A 20,565-nucleotide genomic window follows, 5' to 3' on the forward strand; every position below is an offset into this window, starting at 1 on the left:
AGAGACAGAGAGCAAGCATAAGTTGGGGGGGCGCAGAGAGAGAGGGAGACACAGAATCCGAAGCGGGTTCCAGGCTCCAGGCTGACAGCACAGAGCCCAATGCAGGGCTCAAACTCTCGGACGATGAGATCATGACCCGAGCTGAAGTTGGATGTCCAACTGACTGAGCCACCCAGGCACCCCACTTAGTACATTTAAAACTATAGCTATTGAGAAAATGCTATTTTTTTAATAGTTCATCTATTTAGCAAAATTTTACTGAGCAACTCTCAATACCAGCTTGTGGCAGAAAGCAAAAAGAAGAGGGAGAGCTTAAAATGAGGAGAAAGTACAGCTCTATAAACAGATAATTAATTGTTCTTTGAAGCAAGAGCGAGGACAGGGTGTGAACACCAAGAAAGGAGGATTGCTGCCTTGGAAGAATCACATTCACCCTCCTGAGGAGTGAGCAGGATCCTGATGGATGGACAAGGGCAGGCTGGAGGCAGGGGCAAGTGCCCGAGTCCCTACGGTGGGTAGACGGGGATCCCAAGCGGAAGGAAGGCACATGGACTGATGCCTAGTTTAATGAGTGCAGCACGTTTTGACTTGTGAATTTGAACAATCCATCACTCCCAAAATTCCCTTATAAATGAAAGTTTACATGGAAGTTGTCAGCTCATTTCAGTTTTGATAACTGTGCCATTTATTTATGGTAAAATAATTAAATTGGGGTCTAATACTTTATGGTTCTTTTGTTATTTCCTTCATCATTTTTATATTCTCTGCTTTGCTTTCTTCTACAGCTGGGTAAGTAAACATACTAAGTGGAACTAACTGCGTTTACTAAGATTTGCTCAGCCAACCATTTGACACGTCACTACATACATAAGTGACCTCCTGCAGTAAGGCTGGCTGGTACTCACCTGTGTGTGAAGATCAGAGATTTAATCTGTATTTTTTTTTTGATGACAGCTGAATATTAAAACAATAGTGTAATCCTGTAGTTGATGCTGAATTTAACTTTCTTAAATTGAATCAATGAAGAAGACAAGGTTTCTTTTTAAATGTTCCTGAAGTAATACACCAGGCAGTTTTGTTTGTTTCCTTGTTTGTGTTTAATGGGAACATTAAAAACCATCTTTAAAAAAAGCCCTGGGAGATGCTGTGTATTTATGCTAATAAGCTGAAAGGACACTGAGTCATGGAATTAGCAGAGATTGCAAATCTGGGGTGCTGTGCTACTTTACGACCTCATCTTGATATGCTGGGGAGGTAGGTCAAGTCAGTGACATTGGATTTAAGAAAATAGAATGGATTTGAAAGTTGGTGCAGGGAAAGGTAATGGAACCAAAATGTGCATTGAAAAGCTAGAGGATGGTAGCAGCAGAGAGAGAGAGAAAAATTCAAGAATTACAGTGAATGATAAATTGAATGAGTCGACATTCTGGTCCCTGTTAATATATTCAAATGCTCCAGTGTGTTGAATTGTAATGGTGATGTCATGCATAAAAATGGATGAGCTACATTCAGGTCTTGTTAGGCTGTGATTTGGGCACTGAGTTCAGCAGAACACCACATTTCAGAAAAGAGACAAATTGCCAACCATTCAGTAGAGAACAATACAAATGATAAAAAGATCTTGAAAACATGAGCTGCAAGAGGAGGTTGTGAGACCTGAAAATTGCACTCTGAAAAAAAAAAGACAAGATGATAGCCTTTTTATGTATAAAAAACATAATGAAAAGGACAGAAATTGGTTTCTTTCACTGATTGGTACAAATAAACAAGAAATAGTTGGCATAAGCTTCACTGAGTAAAATATAGGGATTATATTATTACTGCAGGTGAATTATTATTTAAAATTTCTGTAGTAAAACACTATTGGGATTGTACAGTTTAACCATACAGAGATGACAATATGGTAATATGGGGTTTTATTTAATAAAAAAATTAACCTTAAATTAAATGTGTGTCCACAATAATACAGCCTCTTAATTTTGTGATAAAGTGTTATTTTTCAAATAATGTCAAAAAGTAATATTTAAAGCTTTAAGCCAATACAGAGTAAAGATTTAAAGTATTTCATTTCATTTCAGGGGTAGGGTGAGGGCCAGGGGCAGAGGGAGGGATGGAGAAAGAGAGAGAGAGAGAGAGAGAGAGAGAGAGAGAGAGAGAGAGAGAATCTTAAGCAGGCTCCACGCTCAACACGGCATCTTACACAGGGCTCGATCTCACAATCCTGGGATCAGGACCTGAGACAAAATCAAGAGTCAGACGCTCAACTGACTAAGTCACCCAGGTGCCCCAAGTATTGAATTTTAAAAAGTATTCAATAAATAGTGATATTCATTCCCTAACATCTCATTTGATAACTGGTATCATCACTTTACTTAAAAAATATCTTGGGAGTACATAGGTGACTCAATGGGTTAAAAGTCTGACTCAGCTTGATTTCAGCTTGATTTCTCATGGTTCATGAGATGGATCCCTGCTTAAGGCTCTGTACTAATGGTGCGGAGCCTGCCTGGGATCCTCTCTCTTCCTCTCTCTCTGCCCCTGCTCCACTTGTATTCTCTTTCTCTGTCTCTCTCTCTCAAAATAAATAAATAAAAATTTAAAAATATCCTGAAACTGTGGAATACCTTATATATTATGGGCTATTAAAAATGTATATTGAATTGAAATGAATTGGACATTTATTTTGAAATGGAAAAGTTAAGGCCATTCCATAATAAAAATTATAAAGTAGAGGAACTTCTCTGGTGCTTTGCAACATACATAATACATAAACTTCACTACTCATGCAATTAATTATGTTACTGATACTATTGTTTTTAATGATGATGATTATAATGAAAAGTATAGTTGTTTATTGAGTGGTTAGTACATTTCAGGTGTTGGACTGTTTTTTGTGCATGATCTCCTTTTTATTTCATATTTATAGAAAACAAATCTAAAACTCACACAGGCTGTACGACTTGCCAAGATTATATAACAATAGGTAGTGGATCTGGGTCTCCACTCCCAGACTGCATGTGATTCTGTCGTGGTATATCAAATTACTGTATATCAGTAATATATGTTCAAAAAAGGATTAAAAAACAAAGAAAGGGTAAAAAAAAGACAACCCAACAGAACTCGAGGACTCTCTACAATGAGTATAAGCAACAGTTTTATGTAGGTAGTGCTCAGGAATCAGCCTGTGGTTCTCAAATCTGGTCATTTATAAGGATCATTGGGAAGAGCTGTGAAATAGTTTGCTGGGCCCCACCCCCAGAGTTCTGATTCAGTAGGTTGAATGGGGCCCAACCATTTGTATCCATAACAAGTTTCAGTATGATGCTGATGCTGAATCAGCTGGCCTGGGGACTATGCTTTGGGAACTACAGGTATAGGGAAAGGCTACTGTCTTCAAAGTCAAAGACACCAGTGATCAAATTTCAGCTGTGCCATGGAATGACCTGAGGAAAGTCACTTGGTTTCATCATCTGAAAAATGGCAATAATATTAGTAACCAAACAAGTCATGAGAATTATATGAAAGAATGTCTGTTTATTAATTAGCTTTTATAGGAAATCATAAAACATGAATCATCTTTGGAGTTGCCCTCTATTTGTTTTGACCATACCCCGTGTAATAGATGGTATGAGTTTTATTTATTTTTTTAAGTTTATTTATTTTGAGAGAGAAAGAGAGGGAGAGAGAGACAACATGCACATGTGCACAAGTCGGGAAGAGGCAGGGAGAAAGAATCCCAAGCGGTCTCTGAACTGTCAGCATGGAACCTGACATGGGGCTTGATCCCACCAACCATGAGATCATGACCTGAGCTGAAATCAAGAGTTGGCTGCTTAACCACGGACTGAGCCACACAGTGGCTAACCTGGTGGTGTTAGTTTTCAATGAGGAAGGTAGGAATAGGTATAGAATAGAGTGGTATAGAATGCTTCAATATCAGATCTTCTCTGTAAGTTTTGGGGTTATAAGCATGTGACCTGTAACATAAAATACGGAACAAAATATTACCATAGAGATCTTCAATTAAGAGAATGGGTACGTTTGCCGTTTTTCTCTTGCTTTAAGAAATACTGCCTGGCTTGGCCTCTAGGTAAATATTTCTTTGTACACCCTCCCTTTAATTGGCTGCTCATGTCCCTCCATCAGGCATAGCTCATTGTATCTCACAGGAAAAGAGCTCCAGTTAAGGTCCTTTTCTTTGTGTCTCCCTCTGTCCATCAATGTTCACTTTTCTTATGTGAGAACACAAAGGGGGACAGACAAAAGGCTCTTTTTGCTACGGTCTGTGTGTCTGGTTCAGAAACTTCATGTTTTCTTCCCCTAAAAACATAGATCCTAATTTATTGTCCATGTTCCCAAGTTATTATGGTCCTATTCCCTTTGTTCTTTATGATGCTTTTTGTATTCTTCTTACTATAAACTGTCCTGTGATAAGTTTTCATAAGCCAAAGTTATACCAGCCAGACCTGCCATTTTAGTGCTCAGTTACCAGCACAAGCATTTTGCAGACAGGTGAACCCAGCAGGGAGTCTGTACAGAGTAATGCAAAGGACAGGGCTGCCCAAACCTCAGGCAGGGGGGTGGGGGGCAGGGGTGAGGAATCCGGTTTGCTCCTGGTTTGTCATTAGACAGCTGTGGCTTTAGAGGAGTCAGTGTTTACTCCAAGTCTCAACCTTGTTTCTAAAGCAAGGGCAGTGCCCCCAAATCATCAGTGCTTACATCAGATATAACAGTCCAAAATTTAATACTTACTGTGCATGAACATAAAATCATACATCTTCCTTATGATTTGTCAAATTCTGGTTCTCCTTTGATTATTAGTATATAGTTATTTGATTATTATAAAGCTTAAAGGGTATGTCTTCAGTTATTCATGTGTTCGGTAAGTATCTATCGAGCAGCTACTCTGTGTTGGAACTGTGCTAGATGCTAGACAGTGGGAAGGCAAAGTTCCTTCATTCAGCTAATGCCGGCCCCGTTACTTACCTGGCACTGGGAATATGTGGTTCATGCCCTGACATACCCCAAAGGTTTGTGGTGGGGGCAGGGAGAGAGTGTAGGAGGGAGACAGCGATTGTTCAGAGTAATCATACAAAACTAAAAATTAAACTCAGAGAAGCGCAACCAAGAAACATGTGCTGTTCTGAGAGACTGTCATAGGGGATTTGACTAGATCAGAGAGACAGGGAAACCTTGCAGCCCTTAGAGCTAGTGGTGGAAATGAAGCCACATGGATATATTTGACTGAGGAAGGAAAACTGAGAGGAGTTAATGATTGCTTGGATATAAAGGGGGAAAAAGGAAGGCATTCATGACAATTCACCAGAATAATCCAATAGAGCTCAAACGTTTACACATATGAATGGCCAAAGATAACATTTTTAAGTCTACATCAAAAACTCTCCACCATATGTGAAAGTAATTGCAAGGATTTACCTTTCAGTATAGTGTAAATAGACATTTTTCAACAAAATTCTTTCAAAACTCTAAATGTATCCAATGGAGTTGAAACACCCTAGCTATTTTATACCTACCATTAGCCATTTAAAAATATGATTTATGTTCTTACTTAATAGCCACACATTTTATATTATTCTTTTCTCACCAAATTGTATTCTAATATAGGATATTTTTGCTAGAAAATCCTTTTGGATCACCCTATCATACTTTTCTGCAACAAGAAACACATATCACACATACAGACACACACATACACATAGTTTTTTCATGTCATAAAATCCTGTGTTAATTTTTTTTTCTAAATTGAGTTTTCATTATAATGGTTACTTGTATATAATTGATCAGCATAAACACATGGCAAACTTTGATAAATAATGTCCTAACATAAAAATAAAAATTGTTAGAGATGTAAAATTTGAGATTGGCCTTTTTATTTCCCAGTTTATATATTCACAGACAAATATTACTCACTGCTAGAATAAGAAAAGTTTCACCATGTTTTATGTTAAAGTAGAAACTTAAAAACTTTTTTTTATATGTTTTATTTATTTTGAGACAGAGAGACAGAGAGAGAGCGCACACACAAGTGGGGGAGGGGCAGAGAGAGAGGGAGACAGAATCCGAAACAGGCTCCAGGCTCTGAGATGTCAGCACAGAGCCCAACATGGGGCTCAAACCCATGAACTGTGAGATCATGATCTGAGCCGAAGTCAGACCCTTAACCAACTGAGCCACCTAGGCACCCCATTACCGAGAAACTTTATACAGAAAACTAAATAGATAGGAATGGAAGGTGTTATATTATAGCAATGTAACACTTCTTTTGTCTTTCCGAGTGTTGTGCCAAAAATTACATAGGAATTGATCACCAAAATTTTTAAATTATCACCTGACAATTTGCTAGGGCATTTCTTCAGATTTTGTGGAAACAAATTAAAACAAAAACTGAAAAGTCATTTTCTAGATATCAACATCAGTATTTTGACTTTTTACTTGATATTGCAGTACAATGCATCCTCAGAAGATACAAGATGAGTGAATGAGAAATATGCCTTTCTCCTGGAAAATGAGGGAAAGTGGAAGAAGGGTTTTTATGAAAAGAGAAGTATCTATATGAAAGTTTAGAATGTGGAACTTAATTGCTGTAACACTACCTATAGCCTTAAAGGAATAATGAATAAAGATATTCTTTAAGAAGTCTTACCTGCAGAGACAGGAACACTTCATTTTAAAGGCCATGGGACTAGGATGTGGGTAGAAATGGAAGAATGAGAGATATATTAATTTGTCTAGGGAGAGAATATAACGTAGGGAAAGAGTTCAAGGTGAAGAATTGAGAAATCACAATATTGAACAGCAGCTGGGTAAAATCCAGACATGAGTTACAGCCCTTGAAGCTCAACATTTCCAGTGTATTCTAAAATTGTTTTATTTCCTCTACCAATTTTCATATTTTTAAATTTATTATTAATCTTTTTCACTATAAATACAATCTATTTAAAGATGGAGATCTATCTGTAGATACAAATATGTAAAAATGGTAGTCTCAAATATGTGTAGAATTTATTCTTATAAATGTCCCCAGAAACCTGTATAATTCTTAATTTTATTTTCACTCATTTCTCCTTGAAAAATACAACTATTTGCACTCTATTTTGCCTTATAAAATAAGTTTAGTTCAAAATAGATTTTATGATTTTCTCATGTGTATTTAAAATTTAACTCAAAGCAGGGGCACCTGGGTGGCTCGGTCAGTTAAGCGTCCAACTTCGGCTCAGGTCATAGTCTCTGGAATAATTCACAATTACCATAAAAATCATCACCATCCTTCACAACATATTTAACATGCTACGTCACTCATCATGATGGATGCAGTGGTACAGGACCAGGTTCCTGGGTCCACATTTGGATAACGGTGTATCTGGTTGATAGCAGACTTGGTTTTTAACTTTCAGCTTTATTTCTAAAATAAAGTAGTATAGCATAGTTCTTCCATAGTGATACGTATTCTTAATCAGTATTAATTCAGACTCTTACAGTACTTGACTCAAGTACCACATATATCTTGAGCATCTCAGGCATCATTCTGAAAGACCCCAGAGATCCAATGATGAACCAAAGGAAACGGTTTCTGCCTTCCTGGAGCTTATAGCCCAGTGGAGTAGAGTGTGACTAATCGGATGTCATAAGAAACACTATAAGATTTTAACTGTATTGAGAAGCCAGAAGGGAGATTTATAAGAAAAGGACAATTTGACCTGTCAGTGAGACTGACATTCTGGCAGAGTGACAGCTGACCTGAGGCCTACAGGAAAAACACACATTCCTCTGGCAAAGGGAGAAAAGAGTTGTTAAACAAAAACACAGTGTACGAGAATGGCCTTCTTCAACATTGTTTCTAAAGATTAAAATCTTGGTACTTTCCAAAAATTTAGCTGTTTAGGCAGAGTATGTACTGACCCAAGGACACCCTTAGAAATCTTGCAATTTTTTTTTTCAGTTAATCATGTTTGTTGTGTTTATATTTGCTGAGGAGAGCAAAAATCCCAGTTAATTGATTATGCACCTTCATCAAAACTTTAGGAATTCTCTCTTCTAAAATTAGAGTGTGTTACCAACAAAAGTGTTCTGGAAAAGCTACATAGAAGAAAAATCATATATGAAATGTAGGAAGTGTGCCTGCTATCTGAATTAATACAAGGGTGAATTCCTTTGTCAAACTAGAAATCTTCTTCATAACCAGCAATCCTATCTGATTTGTCATTTGTATAAGTAGAGGTCATATATTAAGTAGTGGCTACACCTATATAGAAACAAGGGCCTTATTATCTATCTTTTCCTAAGTTTCTCTGGAATCACACTGAAAGTACCACCTCTCCTGGCCATTTGGAGAATTCAGTACGTGCTAGTTGAGTTCAGTCCATCACGGGAAAAATATTCGACTAAATGACCTACCTACTTGAGGGACTAACTAATCTAGATGTATTTTTTTAATTTACTTTTTGGTGTAGCAGGGACTTTAATTGCCTCAAGAGCTAATATAACTTCATTAAGTGCGTATTTCTATTCATTTTCTTATCATCATATTTAGTTTCTAATCTAAATACATTAACGATTTTATATTCTAATATAAAATTCAGAAACAATCTTACGCTTCTTTTCTTTTTCCTGACACTTTTGGCTTTTTCCTGACATTTAAATTTAACATATATATATATATATATACACATATATATATTAAAATATATATATTGTAGCCATGCATAGAGGCAATTAGTCAATAGTATTTTTTAAGGTATTTTAATTTTTACAAAAGCATGCTTTTGAAGGTGACTTGATTTAATTTAACTGTTTTTCTTTCCAGTATGATTGGTATTCCCCCCCATTTCTGCCAATAGTAATCTTCCTATCATGCTCATATTGTTTGCCTGCTATTATACCAATTTCGGGCATAACGCTATTGAACTTTTGTGCCATCTATCAAAAGATATGCTTATTGATCACTTATAGAATGGCTCTATTTTAACCACCTGCCCGTTTGTCACAGTACAAGTGCTAAGTGAGTATGGATTTACATGGACAACACAGGAAGCAAAGTTGATTAACTCACAGTAGTGATCATTATTATTTACTAAGCCAGAGCTGGAGCACCAACAGAAATATTTGCAGCTTCCAAAACATTTTTACTTACTCACAGAGAGTAGATTATGCTAATGGATTCTGGTTCGGGTTTATTACAACTGCTACCAACCATGATAAAGAAGAAATTTCCTCTACATTTTCCAAAAATAATATAAACACTGAGAAACACTTCAGCAATAATAACAATATTCCCTTTTTATTTTTTCCCCTTGTGATTAAGACTTAGGATAGATTCTCTATATATGATTCATTCTATCTCAAAATTAAAATGAAAATAATTCATGTTAGTCTTTCTAATGATAGTGTGATAATGCTTAGTATTGTGATAATGCTGATGAAAAATGCTTTATAAGCATTAAATATTGTTCTTTGATATATATTTGAAAATATCTAAAAGTGAGAAAGAACTTTGATGACTTGTAATTTCTTGGCCATAACAGGAAAAATAAAAGCACATGCACACACTGTCATGGGTTGAAGGGTGACCTCTAAAAGATGTGTCTAGGGGCACCTGAATGGCTCAGTTAGTTAAGTGTCTGACTCTTGATTTTGGCTAAGGTCACTATCTCACAGTTCATGAGTTTGAGCCCCACATCAGGCTCTGTGCTGGCAGTGTGGAGCCTGCTTGGGATTCTCTCTCTCCCTCTCTCTTCCCTGCCCCCCCCCCCTCTCTCTCAAGAATAAATTTTTAAAAGTTTAATAAAAGTTAGGTTTAAATCCTAAACACTATCTATCAATATGACCTTATTTGGAAATAGGGTCTTTGCAGATGTAATTAAGGATTTTGCAATGAGATCACATGGACTTAGGGTAAGCCCTAAGGTAGAAATTGAAGTAATTCATTTACAAGCTTGGGGATGGCTAGGATTGCTGGAGGCACAGGAAGCTAGAAGAAGGTATTGAACAGATTCTGTGGAGCCTCCAGAAGAAAGCGATCCCACTGACACGTTGGTGTTAGACTTCTGGCTATAGGAAATGTGAGAGAATACATTTCTATTGTTTTAAGCCACTAAATTGGTGGTAATTTGTTAGGGATTATGAAAGCTCTAGTAAATGCATACACACATCTTCAGCCTCTCATATTTGAAACTTGGTTTGTAATCAACATTTTGCATTGTTATTCTTTCTTTGATGGAAAATCAAGGAGTGGCACAGAGACACAGTTGAACTTTTAACTTTCCTTAACTTCTTCCTTCAGGTTTTTATCAAGAACGGGATACTGAGAAGGCACTTCTTACTCCTCACAAAATTCAGACAAAAGTACTATCGTCAGTCTTCATCCAATTCTTTTTGTAAATGTGTAAAATACATGGGAATGGTCAGTGGTATGAAAATAGAATAATTATGTGGCGATATCCCTAAAATTCACTGCAAAAAACCCATCTTCATTTCTTAGGATCCCTTCTAAATATTTTGAGAGTCTCTTCTTTTTTCTTTTTCATGACTTGAGATTCTTCTTATAATTGAAATTTCAAATATAAAAAAAATTGTGTGACTTCTATTTTATCTTCATATATAAATAAATGTTACTTATTTTTTTCTGCAATATAGAGGGCAGGCATCCAAAATACACGCTGCTTCCTTGTGTATGCAGAGTACCTGCCGGTTACATGTACATGTAAATACATACATTTCAGTTATTTCAGAAAATCAAAAGATTTGTGTCTTTTAAAATTGTTTTTAATGTTATTCATTTCTTGAGAGAGAGAGAGAGCGCGAGAGAGAGAGCGCACACGCGCAAGTGGGGGAGGGGCAGAGAGTGAGGGAGACACAGAATCTGAAACAGGCTCCAGGCTCTGAGCTGGCAGCACAGAGCCGGACGCGGGGCTCGAACCCACAGACCGCAAGATCATGACCTGAGCCGAAGTCCAACGCACAACCACCTGAGCCACCCAAGCGCCCCAGTTTGTGTGTTTTCAAAAGTATGTTTTTCTTATATTTATCATCTGCCAGTGCAAAATATGCCTTTTGGCCTTATTTTGTAATTTTGTCATTCACTTTTGCCATTCCCCTTTCTTCCAGGACCCAGCTTATTGTTTTTTTTTTCCCAATAATTTTCTATTACCTTATATAACAGGAATAGATTCTTTTTATTTTTAATTATCAAATTTAATTAAATTTATCCTTATTCCTTAACGCATGTGCACGCACACTTACACACACACACACATATGAGGTTTACCAGGGATTTCACTGCTTTTCACAGAAAGGTCAAAGTGAAGTTAAAGAACATCTAGAGTACCTAGGATACTCTAGATAAGAATACTTCTGTATTTTTAAAAATTACAGCATTTTTTTGTTGTTGTTGTTAGTGAGTCTACCAGTTAAGCCTCTGAAAACCTACAGAATTACATGTTGGTTAGTGCGCACACACACACACACACACACACACAAATAGTAAATTTTACTTCTGACCAAAGTAAAAATCTACTTTTAGTTGGGGATGTTGCTAGTGAGAAAAATACATTACTTACTGCCTACCCATGACAGCTTAGTGCTTATGACTAAAAAAATTAACTAAATTGTCATAGTTGATTCTTCCCCGGGCTGGAGAATCAGCCTTGTTAACTTCAGCGACCTTGATAGTGCATTAGAAATGAAAGTAAACCACATTTGCACAAGCCCTCACATTTATAGATGTAGTATTTTGATGGATACAATAAATCTATGTAATTTCCAACCTTTCTATGAAGAATACAAAAGACAATGAATGTTGCTATAAATTATTCCTAGGCAATAGGAGTTATTTGTCAAGGTGGAGCCCAATGTCATCCAGTGGGGTTTTTATAAACACTCAGACATGGGTCATGATTTGAATGAGAACAGTGCTTATGGATTGCTGATGTTACTAATGTGTCATTCCCATCATTATCTCCTGTCTTCCTAGTTAATGTACTGATTCCTAATCATCACGATTCAGACAACAGGATTATACACATGTAAATTCAGACTTCTTATCACAGCAGGTTTACAGTGCTATGACCATAGTTGAATGAAAGAAACTTAAAGATCACAGCTCAAGACAGAGCAGATTCTTTGAGAAGCCATGGATAATGGGCACCTGATAATCAGGAAACCATTAATCTTCTCTTTTTTTTTTTTTTTTTGAGAGAGAGAGAGACACAGAGAGAGAGCTGGAGAGAGAGAAAGAGAGCGAGAGAAAGAGAATCTTAAGCAGGCTCCACACCCAGCGGGGAGCCCTACTCAGGCACAATCTCACAACCCTGGGATCATGACCTGAGCTGAAATCAAGAATCACATTTAGCTGACTGAGCCACCCACACGTCCCCAATTATTTCATCTTTAACACAAGCGTCTATAAATAGGGCAATTAATCAGCCATTTCACTTCTACTACAATTGTGTACCTCTAAAGTTTTAAATGATGTTATGGTCTTAGAGCTATTTATATTAGCAGGCTCACTGTTTCAGAGTGAGTCATCAGAGGTATCTTATTTTTTTTTTTTTTACTTTTGTTAGGAAGCAGTTTGATTTTTTTTGAGCTCTCATGGGTATAATTGATTCTGGATGTCATGAGGTTCTGAGTTATGAAATGTTAAATAGCAGTGTTCTAGGCTTTTCAGTAGAGTGTTTAAAATCCAGGCCAAAGAAACAGTTTAATCAAATCAGGTCACAAATTCTCTAATTATTTGCTTTTTTCCCATTGACTTTTCTGTAGGTCTTTGTCACTGCCTGTCTTTGTCATCATCGTGCTGAATTTTCTGGCCTTTCTGTACATTTCTCACTTGTGTCTTTTCTTTCTACCTTTTCTTTGATGTCTCCTTTTTATCCTCATTGTAATATTGTCTGAGCCACCTAGTTTCTTACGTTTTGTGCTTTAACAATTATATTTTAAAAAGTGGTTTTATAGCCTAAATATTTACCCTCACCAAACCTCTTCCTTCCTACCCTGTAGAAATAAGAGCTACTTTATATATGGGACTTAAAAATTTTAGGTGTAATTTTATATATTTTTTTTTCAGCTTAAGTAAAGTGAGTGTCACTTTTAAAGTACATTTATTTTAGTTATAAAAGTCATTTTAAAGGAGTGCTGTTATCTTAAAATATAATCTTTTGATAAATTCAGGAAATTAACAGTTAAAATGAGCCCCCTTCAGCAATCATTTTTCCTTTCTTCAGGGAAGAACAGCATATACCTCTTTGCAAATACGCAAAATTAAAATATAAATAGCTATTGAACATTTCAGAACCCAGGAATTTTAAATATCTTTGGTTGGCCTATTATCCACCAGGTTTATCCACTCTATCTTTTGAGGACTAAAAGGTCATGAATACTGGTTTAGCATTTCTTTTGTTATGCCTAAGTTTCAATAGGAATGAACTTGCACCATGCAGACACAAGTGGGCGGAGCCCCTAAAACAGCAACCCTCGCTGCTGTGGGAAGGGTGCCGGCCAACCGCGTTGCTGCCTAGTGTTCTTCCCACCCGTCATGGTCGCATACTTCACCTGGGTTCTGCTCTCCCTTTGCTAGGATTCTTGTAGAGAAGAGATGCTATGAAACAATCCTGCTTCTGGTTGCCAGGGTGTTTATATGGAATCAGTGGCACGTTTGATTGACAAGTATACCGGTCAAGTTAGGTGGGATTATAAAAGTGTATTTTATGTAATGCCTTAAACTTCATGTACTGTCAGTCATGTTTTTATAATTACTCATTCATTTGTAGAGAGGTTGTCTAAAAACTTTATATCTGCTTTCATTTTAGTCCTGTACTCTTTCGGGAAAGATGGAGAAAGATATTTGTTGCCACTTCGTACTACTACTTACAGTAATAAAACTGATGAGGGGAATGTCATTACCTCATATTGAGACAATTTTCTATGTACCTTGCACTTGGCTATGCACAGCATTTAGATAACACTCATACTGAGCCCCTGATAGGTACCAGGCACTGTGCTGCACTGGATAAACATTATCACATTTAATTATTGTAATAACCTTGTAAAGAATTATTTTTCCCATTTTCCAAATGAGGAAACTGACGCTTAGGTGCAAAAAAGTCACATATTCTTTCTGTTATGCCCAGAATTCATGATCCCCAAAGACCACTAGGGAGCCGAGTCCGATGCAAAAGCAAAGAGCCTTTATTCGAGCTAGCTGGAGCTCAATCCCCTACCTGTACTGACGCAGCGGTGAGATACCAGGGAGAGAGAGCGAGTTTCAAAAGGACAAAGGTTTTATTGGGGCCTAGGGGCAGTTGGTGAGGTAATGGCTATGGCCTCAGCCGATTGGCTGGGGAAGGGTCCGAGTCCTGTTAGGCAGGTGGGGGGGGGGGTGTTACTCAAGGGGAGGAGGTGTGGTCAAGGTGAAGGACACAGAACAAGATGGAGTCCGCCGGCGTAGGCCCGCCCTTTCACTTTCTAAACAGCTTTAAGTTTTATTCAAGATAGTTTTCTCAGGAGCAGCCAAGGGAAAAAGGAATGGAGATGGAATGAGAGAAGCAATAGGGACTATTGTGAACAGGATAGATCTTTGTAAACGCAGGTTATTTTTCAGTCTGATATTTTAAAGTCAGGGATTACTCAGGAAGAAGTAAAAGTGCTAGTACTTAAAAGGTCAAACAAGATTCAGAATGTTGGTGAGGAAGCCTCAACCAAAGCTATCTTTTAACTTTTAGATTAGGCAAGTGATTTTTCAAATGAATTAATTAAATGCAAATTAATTAAAATAAATTAAATGGTAGGCCACACTCTATATTCATGTTTGGTGCCACTGAAATAAACAGGGGCTCTTAGAGTGATTTCAGAAATTTTTTTCATTGTCATTGAAAATAATTAAATCCACATCACTAATGAAAAGAATCTTGTACTAACAGAGCAGGAAGGGACTTTAGAACTCTTGTACTTTAGCCTTATCAAATTAGGGTGAAAAATGAAGCCCAAAGCAATGACCTTGACTTGCCCAGTCCTAGAGGCAGTTATTGGTCCAATTAGGTCTACTGAGAACCTGCTTAGAAATAGACCCATATCATGATTAAGCATCAAAATTATATTTTAAAATAATATGTTTTTTTTTCCCTTTGGCAAATATAATTTCCTCTGGGAGATATTTAACTGTACTATCAGAATTGTTTTTGCATATTATTCAACAACATTTTTCAGTATTGGAATATGTTTTACTCTAATAGTAACAGACTTGTGTCTTTACAAGTGTAATTACACATTTATTTATCATATTTTCAAAGTAATTGTAATATTTCTTAAATGGTTAAATTTGAAATATATGAATTAAGAAAAGAAAGACTAGTTATCTATAATTCCCCAACCCAAAAGCAAATATTGTCTCTTGATTTTTCTTTTAGTTTTTTTTTTTTTAATATTTTATTTATTCTTGAGAGAAAGAGAGACAGAGCATGAATGAGGGAGGGGCACAGCAAGAGAGGGAGACACAGAATCTGAAGCAGACTCCAGGCTCCGAGCTGTCAGCACAGAGCCCGACGTGGGGCTCGAACTCACAAGCCGTGAGATCATGACCTGAGCCGAAATTGGACGCTCAACCGACTGAGCCACCCAGGCGCCCCATTTTCTTTTAGTTTTTTTAATCTAATGTACACATTATGTTTTTTTTTTAAATTAAAGTTGTGGTATTGTATATGTATTATACTCATCCTTAATAATATATTTCATTATATTAAATAATGTATTTTACCATATTATTAGATATTACTCTATAATATATTATTCTTAGTAACTATTTATATCTTAATTTAAACCAATCCCTTATTGTTATTGTAGATATGTCCTGATGTTTAATTTTTTTTAAGTTTATTTATTTGAGAGAGAGAGAGAGCACACGGGAGTGCAAACTGGGGAGTGGCAGAGAGAGAGGGAGAGAGAGAATCTCAAGCAGGCTTTGCACTGTCAGCGCAGAGCCCCATGTGGATCTCAATCCCAGGAACCTTGAGATCATGACCTGAGCCAAATCAAGCATAGATGCTTAACCTACTGAGCCACCCAGGTGCCCCTGATTTCTTACCTTAAAAAAACAATGTAGCAGAGAAAACTTTTAGAGCAAAATCTTTGGAAAGTTTTCTAATTATTTATCTTAATTTATCAACCTACTTCACAATTTTCCATTGAATAATTAAAATTCCAATTTACTAAGATTTAAAATACTAGTCTCATTCCACCATCATTATTTAACTCAGTAAAAAAAAAAAAAAATCTTATAAAAGTTGCATGCCTCTATTTTTCCACCTACTTAATTGTTTTAACTCCTACCCCAAAGCATTTTGTTTTTGTGCGTTTGCTTTTGGCAAAGTAAAAAAGGTTAAACATATCACCAAAATACAAAATAGATTAATTCAAGGTGATACTTTTTAGGCTTTTAGAATTTTTATGCTTTCAAAACTTGTACTGTACAAATGAACTCCGTCATGATCCTGTTTAAAATGAGAATAGAAAAAAAATATGGTGTAAGTTATACTAATTAGGTAATAATTTCTGCAATGTTATATCCTAGAAAAGATAAAGACACTTCTGGCTAAGGCTTACTCCGTTCATCTCTTACAAAGGCAGCTAGAGAGACTAGGCCTGCTCCTCTCTATGTATACCACACATACAGAAAAACAAGCACAGCTTTCCTTCTCAGATAATAAAATTCCATTAAAATATTTGCTTCTGACGAAGCAGTTAAAAAGAAATGACTGTGGGATATTTACATGCTCATAGACAATTTCCATGATCATGAAAAGGATCCCTGTCTCCCTGCAAGCCTGGTATGAAGGATCTCACAAAACTCATTTGTACTGCTCATAACTATGGGTTCTGTGGGGTTTTCAGCCTATGCTTTCCAAACAAATGAGCCTCTCCATTTGTTCCTAATGACTTTGGTTTATACAAAGAGATCTTAAACTGTCCCCAGAGCAATCATTTTGCTAAAATGCTATTAGAACATCTTTACAAATTTAGCAACAAAGGGGGCTTCATTAACAATGGAAATCATTGGGAACCTTAGTAAATTCAAGGTCCTAAGTAAATTCAAGTCTCACCAGTTTTGTTTTATCTTCAGTGATGAGTACAATAATCTTGTGAACTATACCTTGACTCCTTATCTGGTGGGTGGGTAAGGAAGATAGGGAGCCGATGCCGTGGGGAGAGATGCTGGAAAAACCAGAGCGGTATTCTGTGGTTAATAAGCTCTGTCCTTCCTCTTGGAAGGAGCCTTGTGAACCTTAAGCAATGCATATGCCTAGCAACTGCTAATAGAGCCATTTTTTTTTCCTGAGAGGTTGGGGATTTGCAGCTGAAACTGAGCACTGTTTTTCAATGGACCATCAACAGGGTTTAGATTATATATGTAAACATATGTGTGTCTCATTTTCATAGTAATCAAATTTGATACATCTGCTGTGCATGGAAGGACAGCTGCTGGCAAGCCTGAAAGTTGACCTGCAGCTTCTGGCAGAACAAACCCAAATTATGGGGTCTTTCTCTTGGTTTGCGTCTGCAGCTTCAGATACAGAACGTGCCGCTATTCTGGGCAGCTTTGCTTTTAAAGACCTCCTTTGTGACAGACAACTTTCATTAGACTCCTTCAGGGTGATCTGTCTGTCGTTATATTCAACGCTTTATTGCTGAGTGCCCTTTTAAGATTTTTTTTCCTCCTTGCTCTGTGTATGACCAGATTGCCATACAGCAGCTCCTTAAGTACCCCGCTAGCCTATGCCTTTATAGTCACCCAGAGGCTGCATTTTAACAAGTATCACTTCAATGCTGGCTAACAGAATGGATACTTACGGTTGGAAATCCACTCTTGCCAACGTATTTCTCAAAGATGACTGATCAAACTGTGTTTTAAAAATTAATTAAAAACGAGGTTAGAGGTGACAGTGTGGCCAGTTCAGCGCCGAGAGAATTATTGGTTGATTTAGAGAAAGACTAGGTTTCTTAACGTTCTTATCATAGTTAGTAAAGATGGGTATAATGTATCTACCATGATTACACGCGGTGGCAGTGATTTCTGAAGCTCTTTGCTGGTTTCTTCTGATGTTTGTGTTCCTTTTGGTTCTTTAAAAACAAAACAACCAAAGTGCTTGCCTTCTAATGCCACAAAGAAAAAAATCTCCAGACAGCTAGGTTAAAATACCTTTTCTCCAAACACTCCAAATTACGTGTTGAAAGAGACAGAATGATATAGTTTTAGCTATCTGGGAACAATTAATTTTGTATGATACTTCTAGCAAATCTAAACATATGGTGTCCTGATACACAATCTTCAATATTCTGATTGGAGCCCTACTTAGCTGCTTAACAGAATAAGATTAAGCTTATTTTACTGGTAGTCATTCAGGCACTTCCTCCTGTTTTCCAAGTACTCCTTCAACCATAGCAGTGTTTTAACCATCAAGGTCCTAAATATTTATTTATTTTTTAAAAAATTTTTAATGTTTATTTATTTATTAAATAAATTTAATAAATTTATTTATTTTTGAAGAGGACAGAAGCAGAGCATGAGGAGGGAAAGAACAGAGAGGGAAGGAGACACAGATACCAAAGCAGGCTCTAGGCTCTGAGCTGTCAGCACAGAGCCTGACATCGGGCTCGAACTCACAAACTGTGAGGTCATGACCTGAGCCAAAGTTGGATGCTTAACCGACTGAGCCACCCAGGCAACCAAAGGTCCTAAATCTTTAGAAGAGATTGTTTTATCTTGCTATCCAGAGAAAACACTTCTTATTAGCCACATTCAAATTATAAGTGAGAAATGTAAATAATAGATCACTGAATGTGACACAAAGCAGAAATGCATTTTTAACTTTTTGTAAATATTGGAGTGATCTATCAGAAAATTCAGTTTTTAAAATGTGAGGTATACTCTGAGACTTGAAAGAACAATATTTAGTAAAAACTAGCTATGGTAAAGCAAACATGAACATTTACAGTTTATAAATGGCCAAGACTAATTAAATCCACTCACAGTTTCCCACTGCAATATTTATTTTGAAGTCAAAGTCAAAATTTAGTCTATTTTTATAGTTACTTTTATAAATGTAAGGAAAAAGAAATTTCTACTTTCTTAAAATTTACTACTTATATCTGTTTACTACCTGTATTGATAGTCTTCTGGATTCCAAAACTTGAAGAGCTCTTTGAGAAAAATAATTTTAGAGAGACTTGTCTAAGAATTTAGGACAAAGTGTTTGTTTTAATCAAATTAGTCCCTTCAACCTGGGCTTTCTTGTCATTCTTGGGTCTACCAATTATGACAGCACGATCATTGGTTGATAAGTATATTACTGTTTGTGGGAATATAAAGCATCCTCTTTGCACTGTTTTTTTAAAGCATTTGTGTTCTGGTTTTTGTTTAAATATAGTATCAAGAGTGGAAACAAAAATTGCATTCAAAACTACCATTACATAAAGTACGTTATTTTATTCACTCACTTGCCAATATTTTTGAATACTGTTACTATATAATATCATTCTCTTTCAGGTAGAAACTAATTAGCAAAATCATCTTTTTAAAAATTGACTGTAGTAAAGCAACATCTGTCTTTAGTTTAAATGCTATGAAGCTTTTCATTAACAGAAAACCACCATGGGTTGCTTCTTTAGAATACCACTAAATGTTAGAGACATCGTCTACTGTACGGGAGTCTCACTATTAGATGAGGATGTCTGGGAATTCATCTGGATGAAATTCCACTCTACCACAGCAGTTTCTGAGAAGAAAATATTATTGGAAGCCTTAACTTGCAGTGATGATAGGAACTTATTAAATAGGTGGGTCAATTGATTTTCTAAATCTATTTGTGTAATAAAAGTACTCTCTATTAACCAATCTATTGTGAACTCGATTGTGTTTCCTTGAATATATTGTAGTTACTCTAAAATATACTTTCTACAGCTAAGGAAAACTGCCATGTTGACTTGACTAAAGCTAGTTGAATTGAAAGATATACCTCTGTTTCTACCTAAACAGTAAGACAGTGTTTCATTATAAAAGGAAATGTTTACTATGAAGATTTTTTAAACTAAGTTTAGGTCATTAAAAGAGAATTGTGATTTTTCCACCTGCAAGATTTTTTTCAGAATTTAATTAACAAGTTAATTAAAATATTACGAACTTGTTTTTCCCCCTTCTATAAACAGAAAGTTGTTCTGTTGATAAATTGTGTTGGTAAAGTCTACACTGGTCTATTCTTTTGAAATATATGACAAATTAATGCATATAATTTTTTGAAGGTTTATAAAAGTGCTTAAGTTATTGGGCTAAGAGTTTTTCTACAATTATATCTTTAAAGGCTTCTGAATCTATCACTAAATTCTGAGGTGGTGTTGGATCAAGATGCAATTGATGTGATAATTCATGTTGCTCGAAATCCACATGGCCGAGACCTTGCCTGGAAGTTTTTTAGAGACAAATGGAAGATATTAAATACCAGGTAGAAATAAGAGTTCATTTGTACTTGAGTAAATTAAAGGTGATATATGAGACATAAA

General features: G+C 36.3%; 1 protein-coding gene across 1 annotated transcript in view; it reads left to right on the forward strand.

Moving 5' to 3' along the window:
• The window catches only part of TRHDE (thyrotropin releasing hormone degrading enzyme), a 390,625-nt gene that overhangs the window by 358,400 nt on the left and 11,660 nt on the right, over positions 1 to 20,565 (forward strand). The window contains exons 16-17 of the mRNA XM_043565049.1: positions 19,678 to 19,845; positions 20,367 to 20,507. Coding sequence (XP_043420984.1) covers positions 19,678 to 19,845; positions 20,367 to 20,507 — 309 coding nt within the window. The remainder of the gene's footprint in view (positions 1 to 19,677; positions 19,846 to 20,366; positions 20,508 to 20,565) is intronic.

Source organism: Prionailurus bengalensis, chromosome B4 (genome assembly GCF_016509475.1).
Source record: "Prionailurus bengalensis isolate Pbe53 chromosome B4, Fcat_Pben_1.1_paternal_pri, whole genome shotgun sequence".
Classification (NCBI taxonomy): Eukaryota; Metazoa; Chordata; class Mammalia; order Carnivora; family Felidae; genus Prionailurus; species Prionailurus bengalensis.